The sequence below is a fragment of the Lagenorhynchus albirostris genome, chromosome 9, assembly GCF_949774975.1.
Source record: "Lagenorhynchus albirostris chromosome 9, mLagAlb1.1, whole genome shotgun sequence".
NCBI lineage: Eukaryota > Metazoa > Chordata > Mammalia > Artiodactyla > Delphinidae > Lagenorhynchus > Lagenorhynchus albirostris.
In genome coordinates, this window is record NC_083103.1 from 9,203,131 (window position 1) to 9,219,631 (window position 16,501).

The 16,501-nt window shown below is 49.7% G+C and overlaps 1 protein-coding gene across 5 annotated transcripts in view; it reads left to right on the top strand.

Moving 5' to 3' along the window:
- Nucleotides 1–16,501, top strand: part of AHNAK (AHNAK nucleoprotein) — a 110,942-nt gene that overhangs the window by 47,607 nt on the left and 46,834 nt on the right. For 4 of the 5 annotated variants that reach the window (XR_009542346.1, XM_060158959.1, XM_060158960.1 and 1 more), the window contains exon 5: nucleotides 703–802. Coding sequence is in view for 4 of the 5 variants with exons in the window: in XM_060158959.1 (XP_060014942.1) it covers nucleotides 703–802 (100 nt within the window). In the remaining variant the exon portion in view is untranslated. Of the gene's footprint in view, nucleotides 1–702; nucleotides 803–10,929; nucleotides 11,306–16,501 lie in introns of those variants that run through there. The other variant, XM_060158961.1, reaches the window with a different exon arrangement.

Below are 16,501 nucleotides of genomic sequence, written 5' to 3' on the forward strand. Positions count from 1 at the left end.
ATGTTCAACTTGAGCAAACATCTGAAAGGAACAGCCTGTGGAAGCTACTGATAGTAACTCTGTTCTCCACAAACTGGTTTCCATGTTGTTGCCAGACAGGATTCTGGCATTGGCCAGGGAATCCCGTGCTCAGGTAGGCTTCCCTTCCTCAGGGGACCCCCTACTCTGAGATGGTGGTGACCCCTGTGTTGGAGATCTACCACATAGGCTTCAGGAGCTCTTAGTGGAATTCAATCCACTGGTTAGAGCTCCTGCCACATGGCATCCGGGTCAGTTGTGGTACAGAGAAAAGATGCAGAGTGGACAGTAACACACCCTCCTTTCTACACGTTCCTCACTTGACAACATCTTGTTCCTCAGTATTGAATTGCACCTTATCTCTTTTCTTCTGCCACCGCCAAACCCTTGAGGCCAGGGACTGGGTCTGCTGTACTGATGAACCTGAGATGGCGTTGTCCCCTTTCTATGAGGGTCACTGGACTTTCACAGAAGGATGTCTTTCAGCTGATGCCAGCTCCCTTCTTAAGATCCTGTTATCTCTCCTACAGGCAGAGCTTCCAAGTGATGGGTGGGCTGGACTGAGAGGCGGTGGGGCGTAAACGTGGGGCTCCTCATTTTTTTAATATATTAGGCATTTGAGAAACGTTAATTGGTTGGGCGATTTGATGTGCGACTGGTAACAACCCTTGTCCTTGTTGTTAGAATGCACCACAGCCATCAGCCCTGGAATGCAAAGACCAGAATAAACCTGAGGAAGCCACCAGCCAAGCCCGGGCAGAGTCAGTCTCCACCCCAAACACAGGTGAGAGAAGTTTCGTGGGCTCCGAAAGAATGATAACTTTAATTGTAATAATGATACCTCCATCCAGACATGAGGCTCATGGGAGCCTGTGCAGATGACCGTGCCTCCCTGGACCAGAAGCCACACTCAGGAGAGAGCTGGCTCGGAGCACCAGCCCCCCCCCCCCCACCTTCCTCTCTAGGACCTAGAAATTCAAGTCTTCCTCTCTCCTTTCAGCTGTTTGAAAAGCCTGTGGAAAACGCACAGAAGAATTAGAAGAATCTAGAAGAATAATTGACTCCTTCCAAAGGAGTCTCAAGGGTTTCTTTGTATGTAAGGCTGTTAACATGTGTGGCATATGAGGAACATTCACACGGCTTATAGGACAGTATCTGTTGAATTCAGGGTGGGGCAGAGACCAGAGACTTAGAACTTAAGGATTAGTAGCTACTTCCAGTGAAGATCCGCAGAGTTGAGGGAAAAGCATTTTGGATCCTGTAACGGAAATGCTTTCTCCAGAGGGGAGACGCCCACATGAAGGGGGAGATGAGAGGAAGAAGTAACTGTGGGAGGTGGAAATCCTGGTCATGGGGATCGTAATTTGGGCCATAGTCAGGGTTGGGGCTCACTGTATTTGAGGTAGTTGCGAACATTTAAAAATCAGGAGATTTCCAGAGAATCGGGAACGTAGTCAAGAGGACTAGCCTAGCTTCTCTTGAAATGTTGAACTCGCCACCGAGCCTGCATCTCACGTGGCACCACCAGCTGGAGCAGTCACTGTTCGTCACTGGGGAGTATTGGGGTTTCCTGTCCCTTCGCCCCCGCAGACGCCGCCCCCCCACCTCCTTCATCCCGGCATTAGCCTTATCCCTCCAGGGGTTCTGTGCATACCCTTCCCTCACCTCCCTCAGTCACCCCTGCTCTCCTCAGCACCCCACCTCTATCTTGGCATCTCCTTTCGGCAAATAAATACGCTCTCGCCCTTCCCCCTTTAAAGCAACCCTCCTTCAGCCCCTCCCGCCCTTGCTGTGGTGGTGTCCTCGTAGAGCCAACCTGCTTGGAAAGGTCACCTGCTTTCTCTATCACCTCTTCCTCATGTCCCACTCATGCCAGTGCCCCACCCACTGCTATGGGGCTTCCCCCGTCTCCACCCAGAGCGGTTCTTGCTCATCCTTCATTCTGCCCAGGGTAGTCTCAGGGCGTTTGGTGCTGTGTCCTCTCCCTCCTGGAATCCCCCTCCTCCCCTGGCTTAGTGATTTCTCTCTTTGTTCTTTCTTTTTTTTTTTTTTAAAGACTTATTTTTTTTGAGATTTATTTATTTGTTTGTTTGTTTGTTTTTTGGAGGCGTTGGGTCTTCGTTGCTGCACGCAGACTCTCTCTAGCTGCAGTGAGTGGGGGCCACTCCTCACCGCCGTGTACGGGGCCTCTCACTGTGGTGGCCCCTCCCGCTGCGGAGCACGGGCTCTAGGCGCGTGGGCTCAGTAGTTGTGGCACGCGGGCTCAGCAGCTGTGGCACACAGGCCTAGTTGCTCCACGGCATGTGGGATCCTCCCGGACCAGGGCCCAAACCCGTGTCCCCTGCACTGGCAGGCGGACTCCCAACCACTGCGCCACCAGGGAAGCCCTCTTTTTCTTTTTTTTTGACCTCACTGCACAGCTTGCGGGATCTCAGTTCCCCAACCAGGGACTGAACCCAGACCGCAGCCGTGAAAGTGCCAAGTCCTAACCACTGGACCGCTAGGGAATTCCCTAGTGATTTCTCTTCTGTCTTCATGGTTAGGACGACCTTCCCAGGCCCCTTATGGCCTTGTCTCTTCCCGCGAACTCACAAGTGGCAGAATTTCCCGAGGACCTGTCCTGGGCTTTTTATTTTTCTCGTTCTGGACTCTCTGGGCAATCTCTTCGGGCTGCTGATTCTCAAGCCTGCTTTCCAGCACTGGGCCCACCTGCGCCTCCCCTCACCCTGCCAACCGGACCCCCGTCGAGTTTTCTCTGCCTCTGATCAGCTCTGTAACCATCTGGTCGCCACACCAGCACCCCCCTCCTTAACATCCCTGACATCTTAGGTTTTCATTATTGACTGCAGTTGCCACCATTATTTACTGGTCCACCTGTCTTAGACCTTGTCCTCCACAGAGGGAGTGAGCTTTAAGTAGAGGCCAGTCTAAGAGAAAACTCGGATCATGTTACTCCCGTGCTTATAATTCTTCAGAGGCTCCTCTTGGCTTTCAGGGTGAAGTTCATGTCTTTGTCTTAGCACCCAAGGCTGCCGTGACCTGCTTGCATTTCAGCACCCACGGCTTTCCCATGTGCACCTGTCGCCCCACGCATACCAGAGTGCTTGCTGGTACCCAAATTCATGATGTTGGTCCCCGCTCCTGTCTTCACAATTCTCCCCAACACTCTTTCTGCCCCCCGTTTTTCTGGGCCTTTGAGTCACTACCTCAGACCCCCTGAGCCTCTGGGTCTGGGCTCAGTGCCCTCCTGCGGTGCCGGGCACCCCCATTTCAACTCCCACAGTACTGGGCTTCTGCTAGACTTCACATCCCCTGGGGACCCGGGAAGGTCCCCTGCACAGTATGCCTGGCACATACAATAGAGAGATGACGGCAGGAGCTTCTGACTGGCTTCCCAGCTCTCACGTGGCTGCATACTCCTCGTCCTTTTGGGAGCAGCTTAGACTCTCACAGTGTTTGCGTTTCCAACGCAGCACTTTTTTCTAGTACGATGTACTTCAACATTTATTAAGTGTCTCAAGATTTAAAGACGATTGGGATTTGACCCCTTTCCCCAAAGGACTTGTTATACACCGGATGCATCACATCTATTCACTCAGTAAGCATTTACCGACAGCCAGAACAGAAGGAGGTAGAATTCATGCAGCCAGGCACGGGGATTCACATAAAGTCTGCGGAGCTTAGAAGAACTCGCTGGGGCTTTTCATCTTCGCGAGCTTTGCTTTCAACGACAGGAGAAAGATTACAGCTGTCCTTGCTGGGACTCCTCTACTGGCCAGGTTACAGGCTTTTCCCTGATCACAAACGTTTCCTTTGAAACCTGCTTTCACGGCCCTCACTTTCATGGACTTTGAAGTGGGAATTTCATGTAAACCTGACTTCAGCTGAAACGAACATTTCCTGCCCCCGCCGTTGGCCTCGGGCTTTCTCTACTTCAGCTTCTCAAGAGGTTTCTGCCGTGTCCCTTAATAGTTAAAAACAGAGCTTGGGGTCGGCTTTCTCACAGCAGCACTGCTGTCAGCTGTTGTCATAAAGAGTCACTTTGGTAAATAAGCAGAAAATCAGTGTGTTTGATCAGAGAGCCGTGGCTGGACTTTGAGATAAGACCGTGAGGTTCAGACCAGTGGGGCTTTCGCTCCAGACCTCTATCTGGCCACGTGGTGTCTTAAGTGCCTAAGAGGGTTTTGAAAGATGAAATGCTGGGAAGTTGAATCTATAAATGTCCACCCCCAAAGTCACAATGTTTGCACGTCACACTGTCTGGCATTGAGAGCTGGGTAGCCTCGTGGTGAAGAGCTCCGCTCCGGAACTGGACTGCCGGGGTTTCAATCCTGTTTCTGCTACTCTAACCTTCTGATGGGACGGGTTCTTGTTTCCCCATTTGTGAAATCGGGATGATTATTTCCCTTGTGTGGTGGTTGTGAGGATTAAGCCGTTAGTAGCTGAGCAGGGCTTAGACACAGAGTAAGTACTCAGTAACGTGACCTCTTGTAATTTTGCCCCTTTATCAGCTCCACACAGGATGTTAAACACAATGACTTTCTCTGGGTCACCAGAGCCGTCATCAGATCTCCCCACCTTTGCTGGTCCACAGCATCCCTGCTCCCGTTGTTTCAATCCTCTTTCCTTCTCTGGCCGTCTTATTCAAGTCCTCTCTCTCTCTCTCTCTCTCTCTCTCTCTCGCTCTCTCTCTCTTTTATTGGCTGTGCTGCATGGCTTGTGGGATCTTAGTTCCCTGATCGGGGATCCAACCTGGGCCCCTGGCAGTGAGAGCACCAAGTCCTAACCACTGGACCACCAGGGAATTCCCAGTCGTATCTCTTTCATATGTTCTTTCTGCCTGGAATAGGCTTCGTTTCACCTCTGCCCCTCCCCCAGTGTCTGTCTCTCTCTGTTGAAGCCCTCTTGGCGGATTAGGTGCAGATATTCCTGCAACCACCACTAACCATGGGGAAACTCTAGGATGATTTTTTTTTGTTTGAGTTTGTATTTATAAATCTCTAAAGCCTTTATTTATTTATTGCACATTCGGGATCTTAGTTCCCTGATCAGGGATCAAGCCTGTGGCCCCTGCAGTGGAAGTGTGGAGTCTTAACCACTGGACCGCCGGGGAAGTTCCTCTAAAGCCTTAGAGAGCCCTTGCCTGTGGACTAACCTGTGAGATTGCCATCTAATTTTTTTTAATTGTAAAATATACATAAGATTTAGCGTTTTAACCATTTTTAGGTGTACAGTGCAGTGGCATTAAGTACATTCACATTGTTGTGCAGTCATCACCATTCTCTGTCCCTAGAACACTGTCATCTTCCCAAACAGAAGCTCTGTACCCATTAAACAATAACTTCCCCTTTTCTCCCTCCAGTTCCTGGCAACCACGATTCTGTTTTCTGTCTCTGTGAATTTAACTACATTACGTGCCTCATATTGGTGGAGTCATACATTTGTCCTTTTTAAAAAATATTTATTTATTTATTATTTTTGGCTGCGTTGGGTCTTCATTGCTGCACACGGGCTTTCTCTAGTTGCAGAGAGTGGGGCCTACTCTTTGTTGCGGCGTGAGGGCTTCTCATTGCAGTGGCTTCTCTTGTTGCGGAGCACGGGCTCTAGGCGCACAGGCTTCAGTAGTTGTGGCTTGCGGGCTCTAGAGCGCAGGCTCAGTAGTTGCGGCACACGGGCTTAGTTGCTCTGCGGCATGTGGGATCTTCCCGGACCAGGGCTTGAACCCGTGTCCCCTGCATTGGCAGGCGGATTCTTAACCACTGCGCCACCGGGGAAGCCCCATACATTTGTCCTTTGATGGCTGGCTTACTTCACGTAGCATAATGTCTTCAGGGTACGTCCATTCTGTAGCATGTGTCAGAACCTCCTTTCTTCTATAGGCTGAATTTTATGTATAGGTCACATTTTGCTTATCCAGTCATCTGTCAATGAACATTTGAGTTGTTTCCACTTTTTGGCTATTGTGAATGGCACTGCCGCGAACATTGGTGTACAAGTATGAGTCCCTGCTTTCAATTCTTTTGAGTGTTATGCCCTGTGGTGGAATTGTGGGATCATATGGTCCATCTCTTATGCAAGGTTGACTTTATAAATCAAGATCAGAGCTTGAACACCTGGTGGGAAAAATTCTCTCTTTACCTCCCTTCTCCCCCACCCCCACCCACCCCAGGCCCTCCCACGGACTTTATCTCCATCAATGTCAACTCTACCCTCAGGCGCTTCAGGCTAAAACTCGAGTCATCTTGGACTTCTCGAATTATTTTACAACTCATGTTTAGACAATGAGCAATTCCCATCGGCTCCATCCTCCGTACCCAGAATCGAGTCACTTCTCACCATCCCGAACATTGCTGCCGGATCCAGGCCACCACACCTCATCTGCATTATGACAATTGTTTCCTAACTGGCCTCCCTGTTTCAGTCTTGGTCCCCCTCTGGTCTCTTCTGAGCACAGCAATAAGTTCAACCCGTGAAAAACATTAGTCAAATAATGTCATTCCTCATTCCAGCATCTCACTCCCCATCTCACTCGAGGCAAAATTTAAATGCTTGCAAAGGTCTGTTGGCCCTCACTGCTCATCTGACCCCACCTCTCCTTCCCTCATCAGCTCAGGCCACAAGTGTCCCCTTGCTGTTCCGCCTCAAGGCTTCTGAGTTTGCGGAGAACTATGCCTAGAATGTTCTTCCCTTGACAAACTCTTCGCCTTCCAATGTCACGTCTCTAGAGAGCCCTTCTCTGAAAACTTACTTAAAGTAACAAGCCCTTGCTCTCCTGATTCCAGGCGTCACCCATGCCTTTTACCCACTTACTTATCACTGTCTGACACATACGCCCTCCCTAATCTGTTCCTTTCCTTCCTCCTCACTAGAATGTAAGCTTCATGATGTCAGGGGCTTTGTTTGGTTTCCTGTCATATCCTCAGTGCCTGTAACAGTGCCAGGCACACACTAAGTGCTCAATTAGTATCTGTTCAATGAATGGATGGATGGTGCTCCGAGGTCCCCACATTAACGGCCCACAGATGTTCCTAGTCTCTGAGAGTTATGCAGACGTATGAAAGTCCCATGGCTAGCAGGTTCCAGTCTCATCCTTCTGGCCCAGGGCAGCTTCAAAATGAAGCAAACTGGGTTGGTCACTTTTTGCAGTCCCCTTTAGCCTTAGTAGTTCTTGTAAATGCCCCTGATCACTGCAAGGATTTATCCTATAACAAACAGCCCTTCAAAAACCTGTGCCCAAAAAACCCAAAACAAAACAAAAAACAAACCTGTGCCGTATCTGAGTTCCCCAAACTGGACTCTGTGGGCATCTTCTCAGGGGCTCAAGGAGTCTACACAAATCAAATAGTGTTTTTACATTTTGATGACAATCCGAGGGGGAAAAAAGCCAACAAATTCTTGGTCTTTCGATGACTGCCTTACAGCTGAGGAGTGTCATATAAGTGGTTCCAGGGTGGTTGCATGTGTGTGTGTGGTATTCTTGGTGCCCAGGGATGCCCTGAAGTGATGGTCTTTAATTTTTATTTGTTCAAACTGGGGTCGCTGGTTCGTGAATGTCTTCTTGCAAATCCATGATAATTTTTTTTTTCCCTGTAAATGTGTCTGAAAGATATGTATTCAGACTGCACAGCTAATAACCCTGAGCTACTGTGCAGGCTGAAATACAACACCAGGCTAGAAATCTTCCAGGCTCCAGGCCTCAATTTTACATGGGTCTGAGTCAGCCTAGGGCAACAGGGTATGAAGCAGAGGCAAGAATATTGGTCTTAGAGTCAGGAGACTGGAGGTGGCACCAATCTCGGTCTCTGAACTAACCGTGTGACCCTGGGTTTGTCGGCCCACCTTTGTGGGTTTCATTCTTCCTCTATAAAATGAACCAGAGAATCTGAGTCTCTTCCAACCCTGACAGTCTCTTTTGTGAGATATGTTGGGGAGAAATGCCCATTTGGACACCAGGAAAAATACATTGTTGGCACCAAACCCTGGCGCCAACAGGACTGGCCATGAGGATAATAGTGACACTTACTGAGGTGTCCATTCAAGGCTCGTCTTCTCTGAGTGGACTTTGCTGAGGATTCTACCTAGAAATCTCATCTCCATCTCTATCCTTTTTACCCTAGTTGATTTTTCTTCATATGCTTCTCCTGTGCTTTTGAGGAAATCTGACCTTTATTAAGGTTATTTCTTATTATCTGTCTTCTCCTTCTAAAATTAAACTCTATAAGGGAGAGTTTTTTGTTTTTTTGTGCAAGACTGTGCTCCAGTGCCTTGGAATGGTGTCTGTCCCTTACTGGGTACCTGATCAACATTTTCTCAATGATTTGGGCACCTCCTCTGCTTTGGGTCCTGTGCAAGGTGCTTTACATTTTAATCAATAAGTGCATGAAGTAAGTATTATTATTAGCCTTGTGTATTGGCTGAGAAAACTGAGGCTTCACAAAAATCAGGTAACTTGCCTGTAAGTGTCACGCTGAAACTTAAACCTGGGTAAGTTGCACACCTTGTTGTATTCATCCTTAGCTTTGGCACCTCTCAGCCAGGAGGGCTCTAGTGCCAAATGCATGAAGCACAGATGGGCTATTCTGTGGCTCCGTTTTTCTTCCTTCTTTTGTGCAGCTCTGTGTACAGGGAAGGGGAAATTAAACTCTCATTTATTGAAGAAACTGTCTTTCTCCCATTGTATAGTCTTGGCTCCTTTGTTGTAAGTTAATTAACCATAAATGCATGGTTTAATTTCTGGGCTCTCTATTCTGTTCCATTGATCTATGTGTCTGTTTTATGCCAATGCCATACTGTTTTGATTACTACAGCTTTGTAATATAGTTTAAAATCAGGATGTGCGATGCCTCCAGCTTTCTTCCTTCTCAAGATTTCTTTGGTTATTTGGAGACTTTTGTGATTCCATAAAAATTTGGGGATTTTTTTTTCTATTTCTGTGAAAAATGCCTTTGGAATTTTGATGGGGATTGCTTTGAATCTATAGAGTGTTTTGGGTAGTATCGATGGAAATCAAACTCTCAGAGTTCTCCTTGACTGCCTTTGCTTGCTCTGACTGCGCAAAGAACTCACTGTGCAGAATTGCAGAACTGGGTGGTTTGTTAGCTATCCTCTGGTTCCACCAATCCCTTCATTTTAAAGTGGAAGAAACGGAGACCTAAAACAGCTGAGTGCCACATAACTCCTGTATTGTCTTGATCTATGGACTGATTCATGAGCTTTCAGTGGTCTGGGTGGTAAACCAGAAGGCCCTTGGCAGCAAAGCTGGGAGCCTGCACAGTGTCAGGGGCCCACCCCACCTTGATACTGTGGCCATCTGCTGGCCCCTTGGGCCCTGGGCCTTCGGGGTCTTCTGTTACTTGGGTGCTGTTCAGTTTCCAGGGAGCAGACACTGGCTGAGGGCCCTGCCTCTGGTCAGACCACCCCCCCCAGACAGTGCTTCTTGATGTGAAAACCATGTCTGTCAAAATGTCATCTTCTTGGTGTTCAAATGTTCCAGGAGGATGGGTTTCAGGACCATTCTGTGGGCATTTTCATGTCTTCCTGTTCCTGACATGTTGTCCCTATCTTTTCCCTCCTGGGTCTCTTAGGGGTTAAATGCTACCAGGAAGAAACAGGGCAAGTTCTCCCCCTTATGCTGAAAGTAAAGAATGAGGAATAGTTTCTGTTCCTGAATAAGCTGTTGCTTATTGATGTTCTGATCACAGAAAAAATGTTCTCGTTCCTGTTTGTTACACATGAAATTGCAGCGAACAGTACAAGACTGACTATAATTAAGTACTTGAGTGATGTGGTCTCTATTATACCAGGTGTAGAAATTCAGGGGAGAGAGTCTTGGAGAGGGATGAAATGGTCACGTAATAATAAAAATGAAATAGGAACTAACCCTTATCAAGTGCTTTCTATGTGTCGGACACAATACAAATGTGTTACGTGACTTGAACTCATTTAATCTTCTCAATAACCCTGCGAACCCTGTTCATCTCCATTTTCCAGTGGAGGAAACTGAGGCACAGAAAGATTGAGTAATTTGTTCAAAGTCATACAGAGCTGGAAGTGCAAAGGCAGGATTTGAATCCAGACAGCCTGGCTCCAGCGTCTTTTCCCTTAAATACTGCACCTAATGGCCTTGATGGAGGCTTTGTGAAGGAGATGAGACTTGAGCTGGACCTTGAAGAAGGAAAGGTCTGACAGCGTGGGGACCTATCTGAGTGATGGAGTGGGCATGGCAGACCCCAACAGGGAGGAAGGGACTGGCCTCACTCGGCAGAGTGCGTGTACTGGGGAGCAGCAGGGAAGACGGCGGGGCAGTAAGTTGGGAACAGATTATAAAAGGTCTTAGCATCTAGTCAGAGGGTTTAGACTTGATCTGGAAGGACCCAGCCTTTGAAGTGTGCTGAAGGATGACTTGCTAGAAGCAGAGGTTTGGGGAGGTTTTTTTGGTGGCAGTGGTAGGTCTGAGGGTAGGAGGTGCAGAGGCAGGAATGAGGCGCTGGAGGGTCGAGCCTAGAATGCTGGTCTCAGCTGGGCCAGCTTGGGAGGGAAGATGCATGCAGAGTGGGAGAGACAGGGGACAGACCGGAAGGGCTCTCACCACCTGAGATCACCATGATGCAGTGACATTCTGGGCAAGCAGGGGCCCCGCACCCCAGAGCTGCACACACCTGGCCCAGGAGTGGAGGGGCTTCGGGCCAGGTGGCTGCCCCAGCACTAAGAAGTATGCCTGAACTGCCCCGCATCTGTCTGCCCTGCTCCACCCTCAGAGCACAAAAGGGCTGCGCTTCCCCTGCACCCTCCAAGTCCTGCACACCTTTCTCGTGGCCACCCCAACCTAGGACCCCACAGGGAGGGGAATTCTGGAAATTCCACATACAGAGCAGATTCACTTTTCTTTCACTCTTCTCTTTCCCTCCTCAGCGATTTGACTGAAAGGGCTTCCACAGATGCAGCATAAATTTTCTCAGCGAATCAGTTGTAGCCAAACATCATATCTGAGGATCTCCCACCCTCCCTGCAAGTTCGTAATAAATCTCACCTCTTCTCTGAACTTCCTGAAGTTTCATCTGTGCCACTCCCATCCGGGGCACGTGGTTTTCTACAGCTGCATCTTCTGTACGAGTTTGCTTGGGCCTCCAGGACCAGATGGCTGAGCAGCAGACATTTGTTTTTCACGAACCTGGAGGCTAGAAGTCCAAGATCGAGGTGTGGCAGGGTGGGTTTCTCGAGGCCCCTCTCCTTGGCTTATAAATGACGGTCTTTTCCTGTCTCCACGCGGTCGTCCCTCTGTAACTGTCTGTGACCTTATTTCCTCTTGTTATAAGCACACCGGGGTCATATGGGGTTAGGGCCCACCCTAGTGATCTGATTTTAACTTAACTGCTTCTTTAAAGACCATCTTCAAATGCAGTCACTTTCTGAGGTACTGGAGGTACTTCTACATGTGAATTTGGGGGGCAGGGGCCACAATTCAGCCCATAACACCTTCCTTCTCGTGCAAGTTACCTCAGGGTGAAGGGTCAGCCCAGCAACTACCCAGGCTGCGCTGTTCTTACATCCAGTCCCTCATGAGGGACAGCCTCTGGGCTTTTCTGTGAAGGGCGTTATTTACTGAGGCCCGGTTTCCTACGCAGTGTCGTTGCAGTGTCGTCCTTCTCCAGGCCAGGAGCTTTCTCCACGCAGGCATTCCAACTTGGTCAGATCCGAAAGTAGTAAATCCAGGGGAGATTTTTTTTTTTTTTTTTTTTTTTTTACTGTGTGCAGAATTCCTGGCATAGCAGAGAGCTCAGGAAGGAAGGCCCTGTTTGGGGCCAGAGATCAAGGCTTTGGAGGCTTACCCCTCTGAGAAAGCGTTAGGCCCTCCTCTCACTAATCCTGTTTGCTCCATTAGCCTCTGAATTGATGTACCTAGAATGACGCACTTTGTCACAACCAATGATTTAATGTAACCCTTGAGCTTTTTTTCCCCCCACCCTTAGAGTACAAGTCACTGGGGGATCTAGAAAGGAGTAGAGAGGCAAGATTGGCAAAGGGGAGGGTTCTGTGGCTCTCAGGGTCCAGGACAGGTCACTGGGTCCAGTCTGCTCTCCCAGCGGGCACCCGTGGGGGCCAGAGGGCTGCCCGCCTGGCAGGAGGTGGGGGTCTGGGCGAGGTGAGGCTTCCCAGGCCCTGCCTACTGTCCTCCTGCTGGAAGTGGGGAGGGAGCGGGTGACAGCCTTCTACAGATCCGGCAGAATCGAGCCACAAGGGCACCGGGCATCTTCCTCCCTCTTCTCTAGATTCCAGCTCCCAGGCACCGGCCAAAGTTGCCATCGCTTTTTATTAAAGTGAAAAACACTTCACTGAAGTGAAATATTCGAGATATGAATATTCTCCAAAGCCATTTTGGAAATTTTTCAAGAATAGTTTCTTAGGCAAAACAGGGAAAAGGACAAGATTGCACACAGGGCTGGATGACCCACTTGGAGAGCCGGTTCTAGAAAGAGGACTTTGATTTGATGCTACGGCCTCACGCAGAGGGAAGGAAGGGAGCGGGAGGGTTGGGTTGGAGGGCTGGAGGCCTGGCCCTTCTCCAGGGTGTCCTCCTTGGTACGTGACAGGTCCTTGGGGAGACACCTTAATAAAGGGGTCGCGAGCAGCCTGGCAGCCTTCTGACCCTCCTGGTACCCAAGACAAAAGTGTTAGCCTGAAGTGACTCTTTAGGTAGCTTCCTAGCACATTTACCCCTTTACAGACCCCAAACTACGCAAGTAAATGGACCTCTTTTAAAAAGATAAAGGTATTAAAAACATCCAACTATCTTATTACGGTAAGTGCTGAAGGAGATGCACTTTGTAATCTTAGCTGTCACATTAGTGAAACACTTCTATCCCAAAAGGCCTGGGAGGTATTATTTTAAAGCTGTTTTTGTACTAGTGTAGACTTTCTTCTTTTCTAAACATGGCTAGAGTGGTCAGTTTGGGAAAAGTAGAAGAGGAGAAAAAAGGAAAAGAAGAGACACTTTCCTACCAGCGCACTCCGGAGGTCTAGAAGCTGGTAGAAATGGCCTGAGTGAGAGCTGAACCAAGGGCCCTGGGTCGGTGGCGGAGGCTGGGAGGGGCACTGGCAGGGCCGGAGGGGTCAAGTTTTGGTGTGAGGCGGCCTTGGGGCCTGCCCCACCCCCCTCCCAGCCCCTGGGCTCTTGCTGAGAGGAATGGAATGTGTGTGCGGACCGGACCTGCCAAGCCGAGGCCTCTGAGAAGTCAGGACCCTCCTTACCTATTGCCAGATGTTGTTTCTGGCAGGTAACTCTTGGGAGGCCTGAGCATGGGGGAAGGGAGACCCCTGCGGTGTGCAGGCGCAGGGACTGGGGGGATGACGGAGGGCAGGTCCCGGCTCAGCTTGGTACCCAGGCTGCTCGGGAAGTGTTTGTGGACCGACTGTCAAGTTCACTTTTGTTGGGCAGCTCCCACACTCCTGGCACATTGCATTCCTCCTCTAGTGTAATCCGCACAAGAACAGGTGAGCAAAGTCTCACGTCCATTTCCAGACAAGGCACTTTGGGATCCGCACGTTCTGTGACTTGACTGAGGTCGCACAGCTAAGAGGCCATGACATTCCCGGCTCTCATGCTGAGGGGGCATAAGAACCACTGGGGAGCCGGTTAAAAACGTGGGCTTCCCCGCACCACTCAAGATTCTGATTTTGTCGTAGCATTTTTTTAAAACTGTGGTAAAATACACAGAATAGAAAATTTACCATTTAACCATTTTGAGTGTATCGTTCAGTGGCATTAAGTACATTCGCATGGCTCTGCAACCATCACCACCAACCATCTCCAGAACTTTTTTCATCTCCCCAAACTGAAACTCTGCCCCCATTAAACAACCATGCCCCTCCCCCTCCCCCAGTCCCTGGTGACCTCCACTCTACTTTCCGTCTCTGAATCTGACTACTCTAGGGACCTCTGTAAGTGGAATCATGTAGTCTGTGTCCTGTTGTGTCTGGCTTATTTCACTGTCACAGTATTTTAAACAAGGGCCCCTGGCAATCCTCATGTAGGGGTCTGGACCTCTCTGAGGAATTCTGGCCGAGGCTGGGAGGCGGGTGAGGGGAAACGCCTTCCTGGCACAGGCTTTGCTGGCTGAGTTTATATGCATGGGAGGGCTGGGATGAGTCAGGGAGTGCTGGTGGAGAGGTAGGAAGTGGGAGGTGACGGTATGGTGTCAGAGGGACCCTGGAGTGGGCAGTGGCTGGTTTCTGGCAGGCATTGCTTAGGGTAGGGTGTTGACCAAGCCTAAGAGCTCAGGGTGGGAGGACGGGAGGGACAATTGTGTGGACTGGTCAGTTCAGGGAAGGCTCCCCGTTTCTTCTTAGCTTCTCTTTCTCCTAACTGCTAAGGAGGATGGAGGTGAGGCGCGCATACACTGCGCCTGCGCACGCATTGCACTCTCCCGCCCCCCAACCCCCCCCCCTCGACCTGGCTGCGGTCTGCCTGGCCTCCTATTGGTTGCCTGGCCCCGGGCCGGTCTCCCTCTGTCTCTGTACCTCTCTTTCCCCATTTATGACATTTATAGTTACAGTACCAATCGCATAGGTGTGTCGTAAGGATTAAATGAGAGAATTCCTGCAAGGGCTTAGAACAGTGCTTGGCACAGATTAAGTGGCCAATCAATACCCAGCATAACGCAGAGGTTTCTGGTGGGGCTGTGATTTGCCCCGACTGTTTGTTTTTTTCATAGTAACGCAAATACAGACTCGGAGAGGAGGTGGAGGACTTGTAGCCGCAGGGTGTACTGATAACACGGGTAGTGAGGGTGGGCGCTGGTGGGTGGTCCCCTTGCCAGCCTGAGCCCGTGCCACGTCTTCTGCGTGGTTTCAGCCTCTCTTTCTCTCAGCCATATGACGAAGAGGTTGTCGGCAAACCGGGAAGAGGGTTCTTACCAGAACCCTGCCATGCTGGCACTCTGATCTCAGACTTTCAGCTTCCACAGCTGTGAGACAGATTACTGTCGTTTAAGCCACCCCGTCTATGGTGTACAGTGTTTGTCATAGCAGCCTAAAGCGACTGAGACACAAGGGATGGGGCTAAACATCCTACAGTGCACAGACCCGTCTCCCACAGCAAAGAATTATCCAGCGCAAAATGTTTTTTTTATTTTATTTTGGCTGCGCCAGGTCTCAGTTGTGGCACGAGGGGTCTGTAGTTGCAGCATGCGGACTTCTTAGTTGTAGCATATGGGATCTAGATTCCCGACCAGGGATCGAAACCGGGTCCAGGCCCCCTGCATCGGGAGCGCGGAGTCTTACCCACTGGACCACCAGGGAAGTCCCAGCACGAAATGTCTGAAATGTCGCTTCGAGACACTCTGCTCAATGGTAGCTTTTTTTTTTTTTTTTAATATTTCTTTATTTGGCTGCACCGAGTCTTAGTTGCGGCACACAGGATCTTTAGTTGCGGCATGTGGGATCTAGTTCCCTGATCGAACCTGGGCCCCCTGCATTGGGAGCGTGGAGTCTTAACCACTGGACCGCTTAACCACCGGGGAAGTCCTGCTCTAGGGTAGCTCGAACTGTGCTTGCAACCAGAAAGCACTCCTGCAAGGACTGCCGGCATCCCCATAGTTCCAGATGGTGACCATTTTGTCCTCATCCCTATGGCTGCAGGAGGCTGACGCTCATGCCCACCTTCTCCCGTAGTGGTGCAAATAAGCTCAGAAGTTCTTTAACTTGCCGTGGTAGACCACTGGCGAAGCCGGCATCTGGGGCGTGGCAGGGAGGGTTAGGCCCGAGGGGTTGCAACAGACCCATCATCTCGTATTATCTATGTATTGAATTGACATTCACCAACTGGGTTAGCACAGGGTTATTGTGGATAACTGGGCTGTTTAGAAGTCCCACTGCTCCCCCCTCCCCCACCCGGAAAGAACAGAGATGAGTTGAAGGTTGTCAGGAGATGATGATCTGCTGCAAATGGTCATTCACAAAGTTATTGACCTGCCCACCTGCGATGGCCACTCATTGGACCCTTTACTCAGCACTCAAGCCTCACTCCGTGGCTGCATGACAAAGCAATTGGATGATGTGATGAGTTTTAAACTTCTCAACTTTTGTGGTTTTGGTGGCTAGGAACCAGAGCCCTAGTTACAGGAGTGTTTTCTAATCTCTACGGGGTTTTTCCGTGTAATTTTTGGTTTATGATCCAGCGCTCATACGTGGATGAGCTGTACTTTCTGCTTTCCCCGTGTTGTCCACTTAGTAAACTTGAATGGTTTCACGTGTCACCTTCTCTGTCCCTGACACCTCTCCCTCTTGTGGAATGACCTGTTCCTTTACTTGTACCCACACAGCTCGTTATGCTGTGAGAGCCCATAGCTCTCATTACAGTCTGGTTATGTCAATATAATCCCAATATAAGGAATATAACTCATATAATTCTCCCCAATGGAAGAAGATTCTGGAGGGGAGGGACTACATGTTTTCTCATCCTTGAGCCCTCAGTACCGGGGCTGGG